General features: G+C 48.1%; 1 protein-coding gene across 1 annotated transcript; it reads right to left on the bottom strand.

The window, feature by feature from the left end:
- Nucleotides 1-8,746: 8,746 nt before the first annotated feature.
- Nucleotides 8,747-21,273, bottom strand: LOC104384059 (TRPM8 channel-associated factor 2). Its single transcript, XM_086610781.1, has 7 exons — nt 20,618-21,273; nt 17,197-18,167; nt 15,229-15,323; nt 14,025-14,238; nt 12,929-13,168; nt 10,812-11,149; nt 8,747-8,992 (listed from the first exon to the last, which is right to left on the bottom strand). The coding sequence occupies exons 1-7, from the start codon at nt 21,271-21,273 to the stop codon at nt 8,747-8,749; spliced, it is 2,760 nt and encodes a 919-aa protein (XP_086466907.1).
- Between the last annotated feature and the right edge of the window lie 291 nt (nt 21,274-21,564).

The following is a 21,564-nucleotide window of genomic DNA, read 5'->3' as shown; positions in this document are numbered from 1 at the left end:
AAGGAGGAGGAGTCCTTACACCATTTTTCCCTTGCTTCGGTGGATCCCCTACTCACAAAGAAAAAGTCCCCAAACTTTTCCAGCGTTGAGTCCTGCCCGCAGGATTGCAATCCTTCCCCATGGATCGCACCAGTTCGGGCTTTACCAGTCTTGGCCCCTTAGGGAGCTGCTGCCACTCGCTCTGGCGTGGGCCGTCCCACGGACTCCAGATGCCTCCACGACCTCGTCGTGCATTCCATGCCCATTATTAACAGCACCTCGTCGTGCATCCCCCGCTCCACGACCTCTCCTGGGCTCAGGCATCTCTTTCCCAACATGGGTTTCTCCACAGGCTGCGAGTGGGTCTCTGCTCCGCCAAGTACACCCTGGCTGCAGGGGGCTGCCCGCCATCTTCACACCGATTTGCAAGGGAAACCTCAGCTCCAGCACACCTCCTCCTGCTCCATCCTGACTGACCCGGTCGCTGTGGTTGTTTTCTCTTAGATTCATAGATTCATAGATTCATAGATTTCTAGGTTGGAAAAGACCTTAGAGATCATCGAGTCCAACCATCCCTAATCCCCATTAAACCATATCCTCAAGTAGCTCATCCACCCTATTCTTAAACACATCCAGGGATGGGGACTCAACCACCTCCCTGGGCAGCCTATTCCAGTGGCTGACAACCCTTTCAGAGAAGAAATACTTCCTAACATCCAACCTGAATCTCCCCTGACTAAGCTTATGCCCATTTCCTCTTGTTCTATCTCCCATCACTAATGTAAAGAGCCCTTCCCCTACCTCCCCACCATCTTTTCTCAAGTATTTGTAGGCTGTAATCAGGTCTCCCCTCAGCCTCCTCTTCTCCAGGCTAAACAGCCCCAACTCCCTCAGCCGCTCCTCATAAGTTTTATTTTCCAGCCCCTTGACCAGTTTAGTTGCCCTTCTTTGGACTCGCTCCAGGAGCTCAATATCTCTCTTAAAGCGAGGGGCCCAAAACTGGGCACAATATTCCAGGTGCGGCCTCACCAGTGCCGAGTACAGGGGCAGGATCACTTCCCTGCTCCTGCTGGTCACACTATTCTTGATACACGCCAGTATCCCATTGGCCTTTTTGGCCACCTGGGCACACTGCTGGCCCGGCGGGCCCCCCGGGAGCGGGGTGTTTCCCGAGTCCCCCATGCAGCTCCCCCCGCGCCATTTTGAGCACATGGCGCCGGCCCGGGCCCGAGCGGCCGCCCGGCCGGGAGCCGGGAGCAAGGGCAGCGCCCCCCGCCCCTCTCCTCACTCCTGAGCAAAAGACCGCGCCAAAACACCGCGCCTCCCGCCCCTTTGTCCCAACTTAAATGGGGCCATTCGCAGAGGCGCCAATTTGGCTCAACCCCCCCCCCCGAGGGGGATGGGACTCAGATCTGGCGGCACAGGGAGCAAATCCCCTCCCCTGCCACCAGAACACCCCCCCCCACATCAAACTGTCACACTTGCGACAGAATCCCAGCTCTGAAGGACCTCAGTTCCCAACCTGTGCCCCTGCATCTCTTTCCGAGCTGAAGAGCAGTCCTGGATGAAATTGCTTAGGCTGGTGTCAAGGACCTACTGTGCCTCTTTTCGCTCTCCTCCTTGGTAGCTGGATGGCCTGAGCATCCAGTGCTTTCCTTAACTCCTTGTCCAGCCAACATCTCAGTGACCTAGAAAAGGCCCTCTCTCTGTTTCATGAAAGGACACCAGTCCTACAAACCACTGGAGCAGAATTTGAAAGAAGAGCATTCAGTGGAGCGTGCTTGGCCCACCCCTGAACGCAACAATTACTCATGGCTTATCTTTAATGTTTCCTTCTTCCTTCAGCATATTCTGTGTTGATAAGTTAAAAAAAACCATATCAATAAACGTTAGTTCTGCTCTTGGTGTGAGGCAGTCTTCTGAGTGCCAAGTTCCACCCAGCCCCTCTCCAACTCAACCTCCCCACATGAAGGAAGTTAACTTCTCAGTGTGTTTGGCACCTGCTGGTGGGAATATTACTGGATGTGCTGGACTGGCCGGGAGCAGGAACAAGCCAGTGTTCACCTGCAGAGCACGTGAGAAAGGTGGTGAACACTTTTGGAGAATCCCGTGTGAGGGAAGCAACAGGGCGGGCTGTGTAGTAGTCAATGCCAACAGCTGTTTGCCCAGGATGTAGCAGAAAGGAGATGGATTTTGGAGACCCTGCTGAGATACGTGGCAGGATTGAGCAGGGCAGTGAAGGGGAGACAAAGCAATCAAGTATCACAGGAAGGATAAAAGCCAGAGTCTCCTCAGGAGAGATTTCTAATGTGAGAAAAGGGTAGAAGACTCCTACCAGAAGCATCACTGCAAATTGGACACGCAGAAATCTTGTGCAAGTGCTCTGCTTCCCCCAAATTCCCCAAACCTCTGTCTATATACTCCTCCCCTTTCATCAATCATGTTCATACTCCCTGAAGAGCTGGGAGTTTCCAGTTTGGGACTAAAAATACACCCTGAAAAATCAGTTCTGGGTGTTGTTTTTTTTTAAAAAAATTCATCAAAAATCTGAGCACAATTTTGCATCATTTCCACCCGAAGCAATGTCTTTGCTGGGTTTCTGGTTTAGTCACGGGACCAAACACTTGGCTGTTGTAAGGTCTTTGCCTCCTATTTTCTAAAGTTGCTGGGATATTTTCACAATGGAGAAAACTTTGCTGTCCGACAGGACGTGACAGCAAACAAAAACATTGTGATGAACTTCTCTTTTTGATTTCCCCCAACTCAGGTCAGGAAAGCACAGTTTTGAGGAAGAAGAAGAGGCAGATAAAACACACAGAGGGCGACCAATGTTTTGCAGGAGCTTTAAGAGGCAGCTGCAGTTCTGGCTGCTGGGAGATGGTATGGGGCAGAGCAAAACTCACACCAGAAGCCCGGTTTGCAAGAAAATGTAACTTGCTAGAAAGTCTCCATGCCTCAAATTGGGAAAATTTTGTCAGGACATCCCTGACAAAAGAGGGATCTTGGGAGATGATACTTGGTTTGCCTGCAGAATCACTGAAGGGAAGTTCCTGCTCCCACGTCCCTGCAAACCCACACACAAATGCTTACATGAGCACAAACTCCTTCTTCTACCTTAGTGGTACAATTCAGCAAAAGGAGGTAGACAGAGGAGTTGGTCCCTGTCCCTGCTTTGTGCAGCCACTGTTGAAGGACAGGTGCCCACCCCGAGAGCAGCACTCAGGGGTTTGGCAGGGATTGACTCTGTACACAGCTGGAGTTTGTACAGATGTGGAATAATGCAAACGCCTTCCCCTTAGTGCATTCCTTTTTGATACACATTTATCTGAAACAGGCACCTTTCTCCAGCAGATGAGAAACAGGCGTTATGTTTCAAGTCCATCTTGGTTCAGCAGGCAGCAGATGTCATAGCACAAGTATATAGTACTAAGAAATTAATAAATCAATTAAATTAACAATAAATTAATCAGCACCTCTGTTATCAATGTACATCTCTACAATTTCTCACAGCTACGGTTTCTCTCTTACACACACAACTAGTACTGAGTTGCACTTCTACTGCCCTTTCCTCCATCCTTCCACATCAATCTCAGGATGGAATCCCACCTTACTCCACCCTCCCAACGCGTCGGGTTGGGCTGAGCGAGCTGTGGGACAGATTAACGGTGTCCTTTCCTCCTGCCTGAAGAGTGGCTGATGTGGAGGCCACGTAGCGTGGCTGCAACCCCAGAGCCAAAACATTACGAGTCATTTCTGAAATGGTGAGACTGAAAAGCCAGAGGTAGGGGCTTCCTGTGTGCAGAGCGCTGCGGGTTTTGCTCCTGGAGTGCTGAGGTTTCTGGCCTTCCCTCCGCAGCTGCAGAACCCACCACAGAGTTACTCAAGCAAACGAAAGCAGTGGATGAAAACTGCCCGAGTGACGAGCACTATCACACTGCTCATGGGAGCGTGCCTTCCCTGCTCGGGGTGCTTCCAAACAACAGAGCTGTTGGCTGCTCGTGTCCACGTGAGAAAAAGCATCCATGCTTCCTGCAAGAACTTTCCCGTGCCATGTAACGAACCAAAGGTAAGCTCGTGAAGAAGGCTCTGCCCGTTCCAAACGAGTACAACCCCGTTCTGTTCCGACGCCTGCCCGCATCTGTGAAACGGGCACACGGTTGGGGAGGTTCCGGCAGGACGTAGGCGGAAGGACATGGTATATGTTGCTTCAACAAGGCAGCCTGTGTAGTTTTGGCTCTCCTGCAACTTTTGGGCAGTGAGGCAACCACAGAGCTGTGTGCAGTTAGGAGGCTACGGTCTCATTGGGGTCACAGAGACGTGGTGGGACAGCTCACGCAATTGAAACACTGAAATGAGCAGCTGCAGGCTCTTTGGGAAGGACAAGGTGGGAGGGCAAGGAGAGTGAAGAACACCTTCATGTGGGACAGCAGCAGGGATGCACGGAGCTCTGCCTGGCAAGAGGAGGTGAGCCAGCTGAGAGCTGACGGGTCAGAATGTGGGGACAGACCACCATGAGTGACATGGTAGTGGGTGCCTGATTAAGATCAAGTAGATGACACCTGCTATAGATAATTGAAGGAAGCCTGATGTTCACAGGCCCTGGTCTTTGTGAGGGAGTTGAACCACAATGATATTTGGTGGAGGGACATCACAGCAGGCACAAGCAGTCCAGGAGGTTTCTGGAGTGCCTTGGTGATGACTTCCTGACACAGGTTACTGAGGAGCTGACAAGGAGATGTGCTCTGCTGGATCTTACACTTAAAAGCATGAACTTTGTCATGAACTTAGTGCAGCAGCGTTCTCATAAGAAGAGGAAAGAGATTGGACATCAGCCCTGTCATGCACTGCTTGTGCACGTTTGGTGAGTTTTACCATCTGCAGTCTTAATATTGCATCTATTGGTCTGGTTCCTGGAAAAGGAATGGTGAATCACAGAAGGGTTTGGGTTGGAAGGGACCTTAAAGATCATCCAGTTCCAACCCCCCTGCCATGGGCAGGGACACCCTCCACTACACCAAGTTGCTCAAAGCCCCATCCAACCTGGCCTTGAACACTTCCAGGGATGGGGCAGCCACAGCTTCTCTGGGCAACCTGTGCCAGTGCCTCACCACCCTCAGAGTGAAGAATTTCTTCCTTAGATCTAATCTAAATCTCCCCGTTCAGTTTAAATCCATTGCCCCTTGTCCTGTCACTACACACCCTTGTCCAAAGACCCTCTCCAGCTTTCTTGTAGCCCCTTTAGGTACTGGAAAGCTGCTATAAGATCACCCTGGAGCCTTCTCTTCTCCAGGCTGAACAGCCCCAACTCTCTCAGCCTGTCTCTGTAGAAGAGGTGCTCCAGCCCTCCGATCATCTTTGCAGCCTCATTAAAAAGACTTTTTTCCCCTGTTCCTACTCTTCTTCTAACGATCTTAACAAACTTTGCACTTCTGTAACAAGAGTAAGTCTGGCACAGAGAACCTTTAAGAGATAAGGGAATAGAGGAAAAAAAAAAAAAGGAAGTGGTTGTTTTGTATTAAGACAGTAAATGTTTCCCCTTCTGTGGTTAAAAAGACTTTATTGGGAAAGGAAGCAGTGGTACCCTAACACACAAAGGCAGTCTTGGGAGGGATCCAAAGAATGAACTCTTCTATCACATGTACAAAGTAGAGCTGCTTCTCAGATTCATCCTAATTCCACACCATTCAGAAACCCTTTAAAACTATTGTGGAGAACTAGATTTATCACAGACAATCACATTTACATCACCAAAAACAGGCTTAGGAGATATATTGCTTCATTGGATCATCTGATCAACTGGGGAAACAAACAGCCAGCTGCTGGGAAAGGCTCTCCTTGATTGGCCATCCCCAGGCCTTGAAGAAAGGAGTCAAATTCTCCTTTACCAATCAAGAAAAGGTTTCTGCCCACAGATTCATTTTTGAGTCATTGTTATCTGAGAGCTCAGATACATTTTAGTATTCAGAAGAGATTTCAGTGAAGGCTTCCCATCCACAGGCTCTTGCAACTATGGATCAGAAGAGAAACAGTACAAAATACACATATGGAAGTTGAGAATTACTCTACCTGTATTCTTTACAAAGTGTTTTACTAAATTTACTGATCTTTTTACAGAGTATTTTTCTTTTTTATAAGTGTACCTACCAGACAAGTTGTAAATGCCTGCTGAAGTTTTAACATCTCATTTGTCCTGCCCCAACCAGCCAGCTCTGTTTCCCTTCTTTCTGTTGCAATTAGCAGAAACTCACTCCAACAGCAATAAGAGCAACATGACACAGCACCCATGTCATTTGCTGGCCACCCTGTCTCCCTCCTGTGCTTTACTCTGGGATTGCCTCAGACCTGGCAGCAGAACATGTCACTTTTCTGCACAAGCCTTTGACATTCACAGAAGATTCTTACTCTCACAAGCAGTCTCCTTGAATTTGGTGGGATTAATCCACTGATCTGAGGACCTGCATGGTCTTGTGATAATGTTACTGCCTTGTGTACTTCCCTTACAAATATCCATCATCACGGATAAAGATAAAATGTTCTAGTTGTTATACTTGCCAGGAGATATCTGGACATCTGCCACCATGCTCTCTGGCTGGGGTGGCTGCCAGTCTGGCCACTGCATTTATCATCTTGTCCCAGATGGAAAGCAGACTGTGCTGTCCATGTACCAGCAGCTGGTACCATCAGGATGATGTTCTCCAGGGCCAGCTCAGCCTGGGGGGCTGTGTGCTGGTGGGTGGTTGACTGCCAGGCAGAGATGGGAGTTTCCCCTAGTTCAGCATTCAGGTGAAAAAAGGTAACCAGTTTAAAAAATAAGTTGGAAGTGTGGAGAGAAAGACCAATCACCATAGCTAAACCCCACAGCACAGCCTCAGAAACAGGAAGTGCATCCACATGTAACTGGGTTTTATGGAATCAGGCAGAGATCCTGGTGAGGAGTCCAGTCATCTTTGGTGACCCCACATCTGCTGTTGCTACTACAGAGTTGATGATAGTCACTTTTTAATATCAAGCCACTTTAAAAAATGTCTGACATCCTCATACTGGGAGCATGGATTCTCTGATTTAAGCTACCTTGCCTTTTTTTTATTTTATGGAGGAGAACAGACATCATTCTGAAGGTGACATTAATTTGAGTTAGTCCAATTTTGAATTTCTTCACTATGTACACCTAAATATTTCAGGCTGCACTTAGAGCTGGTGTAAATAAATTGCAGCTTCCTTCTCCACAGGAATCTTTATGGGTAGACTAATCCATCCTAGCTCAGAAGCTAACTCATCACCTTTGTCTTTTTTTCTCTTAAATACTTCAAGACTCATTTTGTTTTACCATTCATGAAAAAGGAGCAGATCCTGCCATACTTAGGTAACAGATCTGAGAATATTTTGAGCATTTTTTAAACATACATGAACTCAACTTTTAGTCCTCAACTCACTAGGGGTGAAATCTGTTTCTGTAGGTCAGGTCTATGTCTTTATACCATCTACATTTTCTTCTGAATCTCCAAACCAGGACCAAACCAGTACTGAAACCCTAAGCTACAGTTAGCCTCAGCCTTTATTTTATTGGAAGAACAACTCAGACTAGTAGTGCATAAGAATGGAAAGAATTTGCAAGACAGAGCAAAATATTAGGCCAATGAATCACAGGGCAATCAGAACCATATCTGAGACAGGAACAAAAATGAAAAGTCACTGTAACAAATAATTGGGTCCCTTCTATTTAGGCATTTTTTACTGGCCATAGCAACATGAAAGTAGGACCACACACACACAACCTGCCAGTCCACAACAAGTGTTTTATTTGTTGGTGATACACAAGGAAGAGGCTGGCACTGGGATGCTATCAGGCTAAGCATGAACACACTGGCCAGCCCTGCAGCGTGCTAGCCAAGCAATTATGAATGAGGTGGGAGAAAGATTATCTTCTGTTGCTCCTTGGAAAAGGCTGGTCCCTCTGGCCTGGCAAACTGCTGCCTTCCTCCTCTCTGCTCCCTTGTGCTGTCATGTCAGTCCCTATCTGTTTAATCTTTGATGAGCCCGTGAATTAAACCATTGCTGAGTACAATAAAGTCACCTCTTCTTTGTTTCCACCCTCCAACCTTGCATGGCATGTGTCTTGCTGTCAGGCTACGGTAAGAGTGACAGCTACAACATATAATTGACTTACATAAAGCTGGATGTCACACAGTCATACAATGTGAGAAGAAAGCTACAGCATTTCAGTGTCAGCTATGTATTATTTAAGCTGTATATAAGCATTATAAGGTCACTTCCATGATAGTAGGCATAGAAGTTCAACGTACTTAGAGCAATTGAAAATTAGAGATTTTAGGGTAATCAAAACTACAGTGAAAATCTCATGTTACTGAGATTATAACTGAAGATAACAACATTGTGGAGGCTACTATTTGCTTTACAGACCCCTATTCTGTTGTTATTATCCTTGAGACTGCTCCAGGGATGGTTCCACCCCAAAAATTTCCATTTCAGAACAAGGTTCTGCAGAAACTAAATCTACTCAGAATCACATTCCTCCTGAGGTGAAGAACCTACAGCAAAGCTCATGTTATTTAACCCTTTGGAAGATGGCTTAGATGGTAGCTGAGCCACACACGAGTTTCTGCTGAATTTTTGTTGGCGTTGGCCTCCATTGACAGCAAGAAGCTAAAGAATTTAGTGTAAAGCTAAGTGTCCAGTGAGCTACTGTGCAGCACACAAGAAGATGGGCCATAGCTGGTCTGTGAATCAAGGTTTAGATATTTTTCCTTCACAGTCTATAGGATCTCATTGGGTCCTGTTCCCAGCTGGGTAAAGAGGACAGTTCCACAGACAGCTCTTTCTTGATAGGCCAACCCCAGGCTGTAAAAAAAGGAGCCAGGTTCTTATTGACCTGCTGAGAAAACTTCCGTGCCCACAAGTTCATCTTGGAAGAGTTGTCTTTTGGGATGGTGGACATTTTCTGGTAGTCAGAGAAGAGGTGGGTGAAGGGGTCCCAACCAAACCCTTCCTGTAACTGATGGAGAAGAATACAGTGTAAAAACAATGAACTTGCACTGGCATTATTCCTGAGTTACAAGCAGTAGAAAATTCCACAGGTTTCTTCAGTGTCTTTTAGAAAGAATGTAAATTTAGATGAAGGCATCCAATTTTCAGGCTTCAGAGCATAACTTACAGCACTAGAGCACAGAAAAATACACCTTCCCATTACACTGGCCTGCCAAAACAAAGAGGTTAAAGATCCATCAGGAGCAGCCAGAAATGTCAGCAACCAACTATACAAGCTGCTGATTTGGGCAGAAGAAAGCTTCTTGTGCAGTGAAAAAGCATCAAAGAGGACACTAACAGCACCTGGAAGGAAGGAGCACAGGAGATGAAGGCATGATCAGAAAACAGGAAGGAGAGACTTCAAGCAGGTCACACTTTGGCTAGGAATAAGAACAAAAGGGATTCAGATAGAACAACTGATGTTGCAAGAGTTTAAAGTAAAGAGGTAGGGGAAACCTACGTCATCGCTCAAGATGAGGTTAAGATGAAGAGCTGACATGGTACAACAGCATGACAGGATGCAGAACATCTACTCAATGTCCATAGCTCCTCACCAAGCCACAACCTACATCTCACCTTCTGACACTACATAGATAGATGTTAAATTGCATTCCACAATGCACCATGCATCACTCACTTTGTGGTGTTCTTTTCTTAGTATTATTGTTGGTATTGTCCCTTCCCTCTTTTCGTGCTGTTCTGTTCAACTGTCCTTACCCCAACCCACAAGTTTTAGTTTTTCTTTTGATTCTCCTCCCCATCCCACCAATGGGGAGGGAGTCAATGCCTGCCTGGTAGCTCAGCTGCCAGCTGGGGCTAAACCACACCAAGCTATTTTGATAGTCATTGCACCAACTAGAGAAAACAGAGGTGGACTCTTCAGCTTGATGATTCAGGCACTCCTATGGGACATGGGAAAATCAGCATCAATACTCCTTCTATAAGTATTTTGTTGTTTAAGATGTGAGAGCTCCCAGACAAGGGGGCAGAGGGATACTCACTCAGTAGCTTAAGCCATCATAACAAATATTTGCCTTGAAGCCCCCAGTTCAAATCCCGTTGAGTGCTCTCTCTCCATTAGACTACAAATGCTACAGAGATTAAGGGAAAGGGGCAAGGGAAACATCTCTCTTGCATGCTTCCCCATGCACTTTAATCTGGGAGAGGGTTCATGATTTAGAGTCTCCACCGCAGTGAGGGATCCAGCTACACGTGCAGCAGGATAAGCCGAGCCCGTCCCCTCACCACTTGCCAGAGTACACTGGTTCCAGGCAGTGCACTGGCTGACACCAGCACCCTGCTCTTTGCTCTCTTGTGCAAAGAGCAGCCCAGCCATGGAACTCCCCACAATACCACCAGAAGCCTGGCTCTTCTAGACACTTAACAATGCCAAAGGGTTTTTTGCCAACTTGCCCGATGTCCCACAGGAAACCTGCAGCAGCTTAAAGAGCTGTGCCCAAATTTCATCCTCTTTTTCCCAAGCTGTGTAACCAGCAGCCGTTCTTGTTTGTCTCCTTGGGAAAGAGATCAGTATATTGTGCTAAGCTCTCCATGAGCAGCTAAGCCCAAGGCTGGCAAAGGAAGGCTTTCAGGAGACATCAGCATTAGACACACTGTCCATACACCTCTCAGGTGCCTTCTGGACACAAGAGGAACCCAGACTGTAAGCAAACACAAGGCACAACAGCTACAGCCAGCAGGTCTTTTCCAACCTAGAAATCTATGAAATCCTCCTGACACAGGCTTCACTGACTGCACTAAGAATATACCCACTTTTCCCCCGTTACCTGCAGGTATGTTTCCAGAGCAGTCCACACCTGCCAGTCCTTTAGTTGAGCACCTTTCTTCAGGTATGCTCTTATCCTTTCCTGCCGACACTGTGGCCGAAGTGCCTGATGGGCCTGATGCCTGGGAATCCCCAGCACCTCCTCATGAACATAGACAGACCAGAGGTTGCAGGTGGCCTCTGTGGTGTGAGGGGGAAACTCCCACGCTTGCTGCTGTTGATTATGTCCCAGCTCATGGACAGGACCCCAGAGACCAGTCGTTCGCATGTGCTTCACATCTAACATCTCCTTCACTGAATCTAGGTGGCCCATGATGGGGTAGCCAGCATGCATCCAGCCTGCAGGAAAGACAGGTACCAACACATGTCATAAGTACTCATCCCAGGGTCTTAGATGTAAAAAATTGTTTTTTGTGGTTTTTTTTCATTTCTCTAGTGCCTTTCCTCCATCTCACAAAGCACCCTGTATGACCATGAATGACAGTTTTTTCCCTTTGTGAGATAAGGAAGCAGTCCAAGTTGGACCCTAACAAATAGTCAAATAAGCAACATAAAAGTAGTACTGAGCTGTCAGTTAAGCACAGTTTCACTCACTTTCCCTTTTTATATACAAGCATACATGAAGTTGACAATTTAGGATGAGGGAAAAAGCCTGACCATTGCCCTGAACACACATGAACTCTTACAAACTCAGCACAGTTGACACCAACCCAACCACCCAACCATGTCATTCAGCATCCTGGCAGAGGTTGAGTCTTCCTACACAGAGTGTGGACACGGCAGGTCTGCCCAGCAGTCAGCAGCGTAGATGGCACACATGGAAGTCAGTTTGTCACATTTAAGGGCTGCACTTAACCTCACAGGACAGCTACATTACCAACAACTTGGCAGCATCACACCAGGCAAGAATCTTGCACTGCAAGGGATTTTATTCATGTCTCCTTGGTGTCTTCATCCCTGATTTGTCCTTTGGCTTGATTCCCAACGCTTCATACAAGAGGCACACTTCCCTCAACTCAAACATCTATTGTAGGAGGGGATCCAGAGAGCTACACTGCTGGCTTTGACTGAACACTAAGCTTGTAGACTACGCAAGCTGGAGAACACAAATGGCAACCCACCTCCTGCAGGAACTGGTTAAGATCTTCAGCTCCCTCTTTGGTTAATAATAAGAGGGATGCATGCATTCAGCAGCCACTGGCACCCAAAAAGTTCAGGCCCAGAAATGTGAGTGAAAACATTTAGTACACCCAAAACAAAAGGGAATTTCATGTCTGTAGACTATGATCTTTCTAACTGTCATTTGCTCAGTACAGCAGAACTTAACACTTCCAAGATGTGCAACAAATTCTTTTCTTGTGGCTTAGCAAAGGGTTAGGACATCAGGGATCAAGCCAAGCCCTTGTCTCATTGTGGGATTATGAATTTAACCAGCCTAGTTGGAAAAACAACAGAACAAAACTTGTATTGCCAAGTTCCACGTTTACCATCTAATTTGACTCTAGATCAAATGCACTCAGTTCACAACTTGAAAAGCTGGGGCAGAGGAGCATCAGCTACAAAACTACAAAATCATGGGCTTTGACAGTGATATTGGCTCTGCTTCTCCATTGCCATCACCTCAGGAACATCTCTTTTCAGGTTAAGCTCTGCCCACAGGAACCTTTGCGCAGCCTGTCTCCAGCAGGAGCACACAAAGGCTTAATGACTGTCACTGAAGGCATGAGAACAGTCCTGTGGCTGAGGCAGGGGCAAAACAGAACACAAGTTGCTGTCTCCCAGCTGACCTGGCTGCAGGAGCATTCAGGAGAATGAGTAACTTGACATGAGCGAAAGCCACCAAGTCAGCAGCTCTGCTGCTTAACACACCCAGGCAGCAGAACAGCTAAGCCAGACACCACCAGTTTCGAGCGCAGAGAGGCATCTGAAAGAGTCAATATGGTTTCCATGCTTCCATCCTGATGGATTAGCTCACAATTATGCCAGGGTCGCACTCATTTGACACCTTGCATCCGTTCCCAGTCTGGTTTCAGCAAAATAACCTTGAAGGAACAGATGTTGCTGGCTAGAGGGCACTTGTCTCAGCCCCTTGAGAAGGCCATGTGGCAATGTACCTACCACAGGAGATCTGGACATCAGTTACAATCCTCTCTGGCCTTGGGAATTTCGTTGGTATAGCCGCCAATTTGCTTATGGCCACCATGATCTCATTCCACAGGGTCAGCAGCGGCTGCGGGCTCTCCATGTGGCGGATGCTGTCAGATGGCACCGTCAGGATGAGATTCTCAACGGCGAGTTCTGCCCAGGGAGCAGGGTAGTGCCGGATACAGGCCTTCCACTGGCTTTCACAGGTCTCCCCTACATTGACAACAGAACATCAGTTAAGCACAGCTCTGACTTTTGAGGGTGCTCCTAGATGTCAAGCTGGAGAAAGAGCCCACAGTCAGGAAATTATCTTAGAAAACAATATGTGGTAGCTGTGCGACTGGGGGTGGTGGCTGTTAACTAGTTAATCCCCATCCTGTGCTTGGGAAGTCTCCTCAGGTTATTTTACGGATGGGAGACAGACAGAAGAGGACTGGCATGTATCAGAGTAGTAACATACCAAGAACGGATCTCTCTTTTCCATCTGAGAAGGAGGAACACCAGGTTTCTCCAGCGTCCCTTGATGATCTCATTTCTTCTCCTCCAGCAGAGATTTGCTGTTTCATATAACAACCCTGGTTTTATTGAGTTCAACAGGAGAGCAAGAAGAAATTGCATACAGGAAGAAAAGAGAAACTGATGGAAAACAGGGGAAATGCCACAGAGAGGTTTACTGTAGGGAGTGGAGATGGCTGTATGGGGCACAGTAAGGCAGGCAGAGCATAAGGCAAGTGTTGTTGTGGCAGAATTCAATCAGTCTCTCCCCAACACGACCGTTTCCATTAGAAATGACAATTCCAGCCTCCAAGAAATATCAGTTTGGAAAAATCCTGCCCATTTTGTGACAGCTCCCTCACCTACCTTCCACCATGTAGCAGGCACAGAGTGACTAACTGACTTACTCAGAATCCTAGGGCACAAGAAAGCAAGGGAACTAAATCTGGGTATTCCTAAACCTGAGCATTTCTAAGACATCCTGAAACACAAGATCATCCTTCCCTTCAGTCACAGAAAAAGCAGTATCTGTGAGCGGCACTAAGGAGAAAGGCACCAAGGTAAGCAAACCTACCAAGCTTGAAGAAAGGAGCTCTGACTGCCCCTTCAACTGTGATGGGCACTTTCCCCAGGACGCTCTTCGCTGGTACTACAATGTAGATGAGGCCACCCCAGAGGCAGGAAACAGACTGTTTCTGGCAGGCAATATCGCAGGTGCGGATCACCACCGGGGCCCGTTTCAGCTCTGCAGCATGAGATAGGTTATCTGTGTGACATCCAATCTGCACCTGGCAAAGAGAAGGGTAGGAACAGCTGGTCAGATACCTCCAAATGTCACCTGGCAGACTGACCACAACACTGAGTCATCTGCTGCAGCACTCCTGCCAGGGCACACACACAAGCAGCATTCTGACTCCAGCCTAGTTCAAGCTTTCAGACTGTGGTGACCAGAAGCAGCAAAAACAGTGAAAAAAGCTGGTGAAGTTGAGTGCTGTCCCTGTCTCAGACAGTCTTACAGCTATGCTCCTGTTATTAGTGGGTCAACCACATCCCTCTCCAGCAGTTCGCAGTACTGCAGTGACTTCTTCCACTGCACTGAACTTGCATCGATCACTCCTTCACCAGCATCAAAGTCACATCCTGTAATATATGAGTTGGAGACATGTGATTCACTGCTGGCTTCTTTTATTACGTCTCTTCCTTGGTCCTCATACAGTAAAACAGACAGCATGTGGCTGCAGGATCAGACAGAAAATGGAGTGACATTTCCATTTCAGCTGCAGAGAGCTCACTGCAAAAAGTATCCCAGCAGGTAAGGACTTATCTGCTTTGTACTTGGCAGACAACAGGATCCCACGTAACTAGTTGATATCTGATCTGGGCACATCTACACAAGCAATAGTGACAGCACTGTGAATACCATTTCATGAGAGATCTGGAGAGACAGAACTAAGTTTGGGGCACGGAAATGCCCAAGAATTTGGCCTGAGAATCATCTTGATCAGTTCTCTTTGCACAATAACAAACCAAATGGAGCTGCCTTCAGGCACCAGCCATACTCAATTATCCTGCCAGCACACTGCAAAAAGAGGAATGCAACAGAAAAGAGTGGAAAACAAGGTGAAAAATTATGAAGTTGAAGTGCCACAGGGCGGCAGCAGTAGGAACAGACTGAAAAGGCAGCAGAACCAAGGAGAAAAGCTGCCTGCAAGCTATTTTTGAGTGCTCAGCTGGCAAATACACCGGTATAAACAGAAGCCAGACTATAGACAGCTTACCTTCAGACCAGCACCGACCACCAGGCAAGGAAATGTTATAACTGCTGTGTGCCCTTCAGGGAGGTAGAGTCCTGTACTCCTCCAGGCTGCCTTACCTAAAAGGGCAGAGAAAAGTCCTTAACAGTCAAGCACTTCTTTCACCTGACCTTATGAATTCTGGAGATTTCAAGCTGCAATACAAGAATATTCCATCCTTTTATTTTCCTTTGCTCTACAGTCACAGAATTGTCTCACGTTTTACCCAACCTGTCACGAATATAGTTTTAAAGCAATAGGGTAGCAGCGTGAACAAGATCATGACACCATTAGCAGGCAAGCCCACCCAAATTTGAATTTCTGGAAATTCCAAGCTTAAATGTATCTTACTAGTATCTTTTAAAAATAAGAAAGGAAAAAACCCAAGAAACTAAAACCCCAGCACCTCCTCCACTCAGATCCTCTTACCCTAAAGCCCTCGTAAGAGGTGCATACTGTGGTGGTATCAAACATGGCTGAAGTTGTAATGCCCATAAACATTTCTTAAATAAAAGACTTAAAAGTGACATGACATTTTTCCTTACAGACTGGTCCAGAACAAGCTGGGGCCCACATGAATTCCCATTTCTGACTGAAGTCATGAGAAAGCCAAAAAGGACTGTCCCACGCTAGGTGTAACTGCAAGATGGGTACCCCACCGTACCACTACAATTCTGCATGTTCCTGGACAGTCTTCCCATGGAAATGCAAGTCTCCTCTACCTAGGAGTAGGAGGAGTGCAACACGTAGTGCACACTTGCAATACGTAGTGCAAAACTGATCCATCTTTTACTGCACTGATCAAGCAAAAATCCACTCCCTAGTTCTGACAAAGTTTACTCGAGCATATTTTGTCCTCCAAGAAAGCAGGACCAGTTTTGTCAAGCAATACCTAATACAAGGAAAAATGCAAATTAGATCATATAGCAACACTTTACCAACTCATTTCAGTTTTGCTGAACCCGCATCAAAGGCAGTTTTGAAAAGGTGTTCAGGGCTGGCATTTTTTTGTTGATGTGAAATGACAAATTCTGAATATTTCTGGTTGAACAAAAGACTGTTTCTGTATCCAGTTCAGCCAACCCTAACAATTTTCCCCCTTTTGTCCTGACTTATTAGCATTAAAACCAGTTATTCCATAAGTTTTCTCTGTGTATATCCTCTACTACTACTATTGGACACTGCCACTCCAGGACAGTTTCCTTCATCTCATCAGAAAAGTTAGCAAACAACTCCTGTCAACCACATCCAATCTTCAAAAAAAGATTAATCTGTCCAGGGTATAACACCTCACTAGTGGAATTCAACCTCGAGTTTAAACTTATCAGTTGTGAGCAGGAATCTCTGCGAGGTTGTATAGTTACAAGGCCTAATCTTGGAGAAATCATTCAGGGTCTAACTACCAAATACTTGATCTTCAGTGATGGTGTCAGCCCAAGGAGTTCCCATGATGCTTCTAGCCTCTTGTTTTCACCTCCAAACCCAGACTTCCGCTCCATCAAGTGCATGGACACAACAACTCGTGAAACTGTGCTATAACTCTGTCTGAAATTATCTAGATATGAAAATAAACCTTCTGTTCCTAACTCCTACTTCTTGACAGGACACCTCACAGCCGCTCCATCGGCACAACTACGGGGATAAGCTGGAGTTTCTCAGGGAGGCTTTCCTGCCAAAGCCATCGTGCTGTGCGAGCGCCCTGAGGTGCCCCTCTTGGGTGGGTTTGCTCCCCAAAAGCCCGGCTACACACAGCAGGACTTGCACTTGGGTATTTCAGAGAGCTGGGATCAGGGCTGGCCACAAAAGGGGGCTGTTTGCCACCACCTGGAGGTCAGCCTCAGCACAAGCCCCCAGTCAAACCGCACATCTGTCACACATCTGTCCAAATACAGACACCAGCATGCCAAGGGCAGGTGCCCCACTCATCCCAGCAACAGGAAACAGACTCCTCACCTGGGTTGGTGCCATCGATTTCCACGGTGACGGGCAGGGTGCAGACCTCAGCAGCAGGTTTCTGCACCAGGACCGCGCCATCCGTCATGGTGAGGGCCAGCTCCGTCGCCAGGCAGAGCAGAACAGCCTCCTTGGAGTCACTCTTGACAGGGCAGTGCCCGCTGACGCACGGGACCCCGTTCCTCCGGAGAACTTTGGTGAGGAGGCGGTGGAGCGAGGCGTAGGCAGGGCGGTCGTGGGCTGGGATGTGCAGGAAGGCGGCGCAGTCCTGTGCCAGCCGCCGGAGCCAGTCCTTCAGGGGCGCCGTGGGCTCCTGGCGCTCCTCCACGTGCCGGCTGAAAAGCGCGAGCGCCCTGCGGAAGTGGTAGTGCTCCCCGCGCCCCACGGCCGGGTGCTTGGCCGCCCGGACGCTCTGCCCCAGGATGCTCAGCCCGAAGCGGTTGAGGATTTTGTTGCCGGGATATTGTGCCACGGCGGCTTTGCCGCGGTTCTGGGAAGCCCAGTACCACGCCTGGCCTCCCACCAGCAGCCCGCCGCCCTCCGCCACGAAAGTGTGGAGCCTCTCGGCCTCCCTGTCGCTGTAGGAGGAGCAGCAGTACACGCTGACGGCGTCCGTCAGCTGCGACACCTGCCATGTCACCTCTTCCCGAGGGAGGAGGCTGCACAGCTTCTTCAGGCTGGCATCCACAGCCACCAGCCCCTTCTTGCCAGCGTCCAGCCAGTGCACAGCATTGAGCAGGAAGGTGGCCAGCTGCGGGGAGAACAGCTGGCTCTCGTGGGTGGCCACCACCACGCGGCCCCGGCCGTAGCGCGCAGCAGCCAAGAGACAGCGGTGCGAGCCGTCCAGGCAGAGAGGGAAGGAGAGTGTGCCGTGCACCAGCAGGGAGGAGGGTGTGCCCCCCGTTGCCAAATCCAGCTCTGGCACGCCGCGCAGGAGGAGCTCGGCATCAAGGCCAAGGTCGGCATGGTGTCTGCAGAAACCAAGAGAGCCCCAGGTTAGCGTTCATCCTGGCATCCCTCCCACAAGAGACCACCTTGTCCATCTCTGCCTCTTCTTCCTCCCTCATCCTAGTAAATCGTGTTGCCAGTTCTTGCATTTAAAAGAAAACAAATCCATCAACACCTTATTTTTCTCCTTTTAAAGCCTCATCTTTTGCAGCCAAGAAAACCATTAAGAATCTCAGAACTCATCTGAAAAACAGAAGAGCAAGAAAAGGTCCAAAGAAAGTTTCTAGACCTCTGACTTTGAAGAGCAGCTTGAAAAATCTAAATGCATTGCATAAACTCAAGAATCAGACCTGTCATATTTTTTAAACCTCAGGTTTAACCACAAACTATGTGGGAATTAACACATCTCCTGTAACAGAAACTTTCATAGAATGGTTTGGGTTGGAAGGGACCTTAAAGGTGATCTAGTTCCAGCCCCCCTGCCATGGGCAGAGAAATCCTCCACTCTGGAGGAGTGGTATCCATCCAACCACCAGGTTGCCCAGAGCCTCATCCAACCTGGTCTTGAACAATTCCAGGGATGGGGCATCCCCAACTTCTCTGGGCAACCTGTTCTAGTGCCTCATCAATGAGGCAAGCCCAAAAGATTTGTCTTCTCCCAGCCTCTGCCACTGGTGAGAGCTGAAGAAGGAACAGCCAGGCCAGACAAGCTGGATGGACAGGCAGACACAGCCAGACAACCAGCAAGTGACTAGAAGCTGAATCAGGGCCCTAACACACAGTCCTCACATGACACTAGTTGCTCTCCACAATATAGAAACCATACCATTATTACAGGGCCCTCTTATCTCTATTTCCACACAACTTCAACATGCCACTGTGGAGAAGGACCTGTTGAATCACTCATTTGCTTCGTCTACACTTACTCCTACTTCTGCCAAGCAGAGTTTTCTCCAAACACCTGGAAAGAATCTTTTGGTACGTAGCCATTGCAGCCAACTCAGGAACAATAAATGTTGCTGCCCTTCTGCGTACCCACAGGACAGGAATTACATCTGCAGCTCTCCTTTGGTTATTACTTCACAGAGACCCTTGGGCACACAGACTACGTGCCCAAGTGTGTGGCACAGCCTTGGAGTCCAGCTGGGTTCTCCGCAAGTTAAGCAAAGCCCAGATGCAGAAAGCTGTGTCGCATGGAAATTAGGTACCCAAATTTCTCTGTGGCTCTGGATCCAACCAAAAGCACCCTAAACAAGGTGTAACTCATCCTTAGGTAACAATTAGAGGATTGTTAATTGCCAAGTCATTTTTCTCTGCTGAATTCTCCACCTCCCTCCCTCTTCCATTCACCAGTGGGAACATGCCCATGCACTGCAGGGGGGAACAAGAATCAATTAGCAAATTTTAATTAAGTAACTTTGTTTGCCAGCTATGTCCTAAGCCCTTCACTGAACTCAACAGCAGAGCTTTCTGCTGCCTTTATTAGGAAACAAATTGAGCATCCCGAGAGTATCAAATCCAATTATTTGTTTGAAAATAATAGAAATCATGTTATATATCCACAAGGAAAAGGCTGTGAAGCAAAGACTTGCAGGGAATTTCACTGTAATTGTTGCAGCTCCCACTGCAGCGAAATGAAGCTGCCACACAAAGGAGGTGCAGGAGCACTCATGCTCCTTGGAGAACCTGCTGTGCCTTGTGTAACTCAGCAGAAAGTGGTGCGAGGTGCAGCCTGGCACACCCACTGGCAAGGAGATGTGGAGGAAGATGGCAGAGCAATGCCCAGGACTTTGCTGCCTGGTCTGCTGTGCAATACAAGTCACAACACCCGAGTTTTACACCTGCTGCTCCTGAACCCAAGGAGCCAGGCTGGAATCCCAAATGAACCAGGAACATGGCGATTTCCAGTCCACAGCCTGTGTCAGAAGCTGAGAGGGAGGTGGCACCCAGCTTGCCCCATCAGCTCTGTGCCAGCCCCTGGGTTTCACCTGCAGAAGGCGAATTTCTGCAAGTAACAGGCTAAGCAGGTTTAGCAGCTGCCATCCAGAGCCTGCCCCAGGGCTGGTACTCCACCTCCAACTTGGTTTTGAACTGTGGGAAAGTTGCCCTGAACATGCACACAACTGCGGAGAGGAGTTACTCCTCCTGTCCCTGTCCCCGTGCTGCTGTATTGCACCCAGGCACACCTGCTCACACAGATTCCTCTAAAAGATGGCTCCTCTCACTTCCTTCCCCTTCAACCAGCTCCCTGAGCCTGGCCCGGCTGTCCTGGAAGCAAAGACACCATTTCTTTCCAACTGCAAACAGCAGGAAGGTCCTCCTTAAATGAGAAGACAACAATTGCATCCCATCCTGGCTATCAAAGGATCAGCATTTGCTGTCATCCTTGTCTCTCACCTCCAGAATCTTCTGGAAATATTTCCCCTACATAACCCCATCAGTTGTTTAAACGGAGAGCAGTTCAGATACTCACGGGACAAGTAAGGGGATCTTGGAAATTTTCTTGGCAACTTTGAAGACACCTTTCTCCACGGCGTTTCCTGTGAAGTACACGCCAGCCACACTGGTCACCTGGTTCCCAGGGAATTCAAACAGCACCTTCTCCTTGCCATGTCGACTAGCCCAGTGCCAGGCCTGGCCACCAACGAGCAGCCCTCCACCACCTTTGACAAAGCAAACCAGCTCTCGTGCCCGTGTGCTGTCGTAGGCGTCCATACAGTAGACCCCCAGGGAGGGGCTGAGCTCTGCCCCAGTCTGTACTTTGGTGCCAGCCCCAAGCAGCAGCTGGGAGAGGGAATTCAAGTGAGGATGGACCCCAACCAGGGCCTCGGGGGAAGGCTTGAGCCACTCCACAGCGTTTCTGAGGAACTGAGAAAACTTGGAGCCCTTCAAGATTCCCTCATGGGAAACAACCACCATCCGGCCCTTCCCATAGTGTGAAACGGCGATCAGGACCTGCTTCTTAGGGCTCACAAGCACAGGGTAGGCATCCTCTCCAACAAGCAGCAGCTCACAAGGCACAAAACCACCAGTGAAGTCCCATGGCCCAACGCCGTCCACCAGCAGCTCATAGGTGGCAGAGGGTTTCATCTTCAGATTGCTCTTATCTGGTGGAAAGATGACCAACATTCACCATAGCTCAGCAATAAAAGCACAACAGCTCTGTGGGGTCATTTCTGACTTGTCTAGTAGGATCTTCAGACAAACAGGAAACATTTACTAGAAGTAGCTTTGTGGACACAACTTTTTCAGTGATTTGGGATTTTTGTTTGCTTGTGTGGCTTTGTTATCACCCTATTTACCATTTAACAGATATGACAAATACATTGAGATGATGGAGGAAAAGGAAATGACTGTTTCAACAAATTCAACATCAAGGGGGTTGGACTAGATGACCTTTGAAGGTCCCTTTCAGCCCTA

Source organism: Tauraco erythrolophus, chromosome 4 (genome assembly GCF_009769465.1).
Source record: "Tauraco erythrolophus isolate bTauEry1 chromosome 4, bTauEry1.pri, whole genome shotgun sequence".
Lineage (NCBI taxonomy): Eukaryota > Metazoa > Chordata > Aves > Musophagiformes > Musophagidae > Tauraco > Tauraco erythrolophus.
The sequence above is the reverse complement of the archived record's forward strand: the minus strand, read 5'-3'. Positions and strand labels throughout refer to the sequence as shown.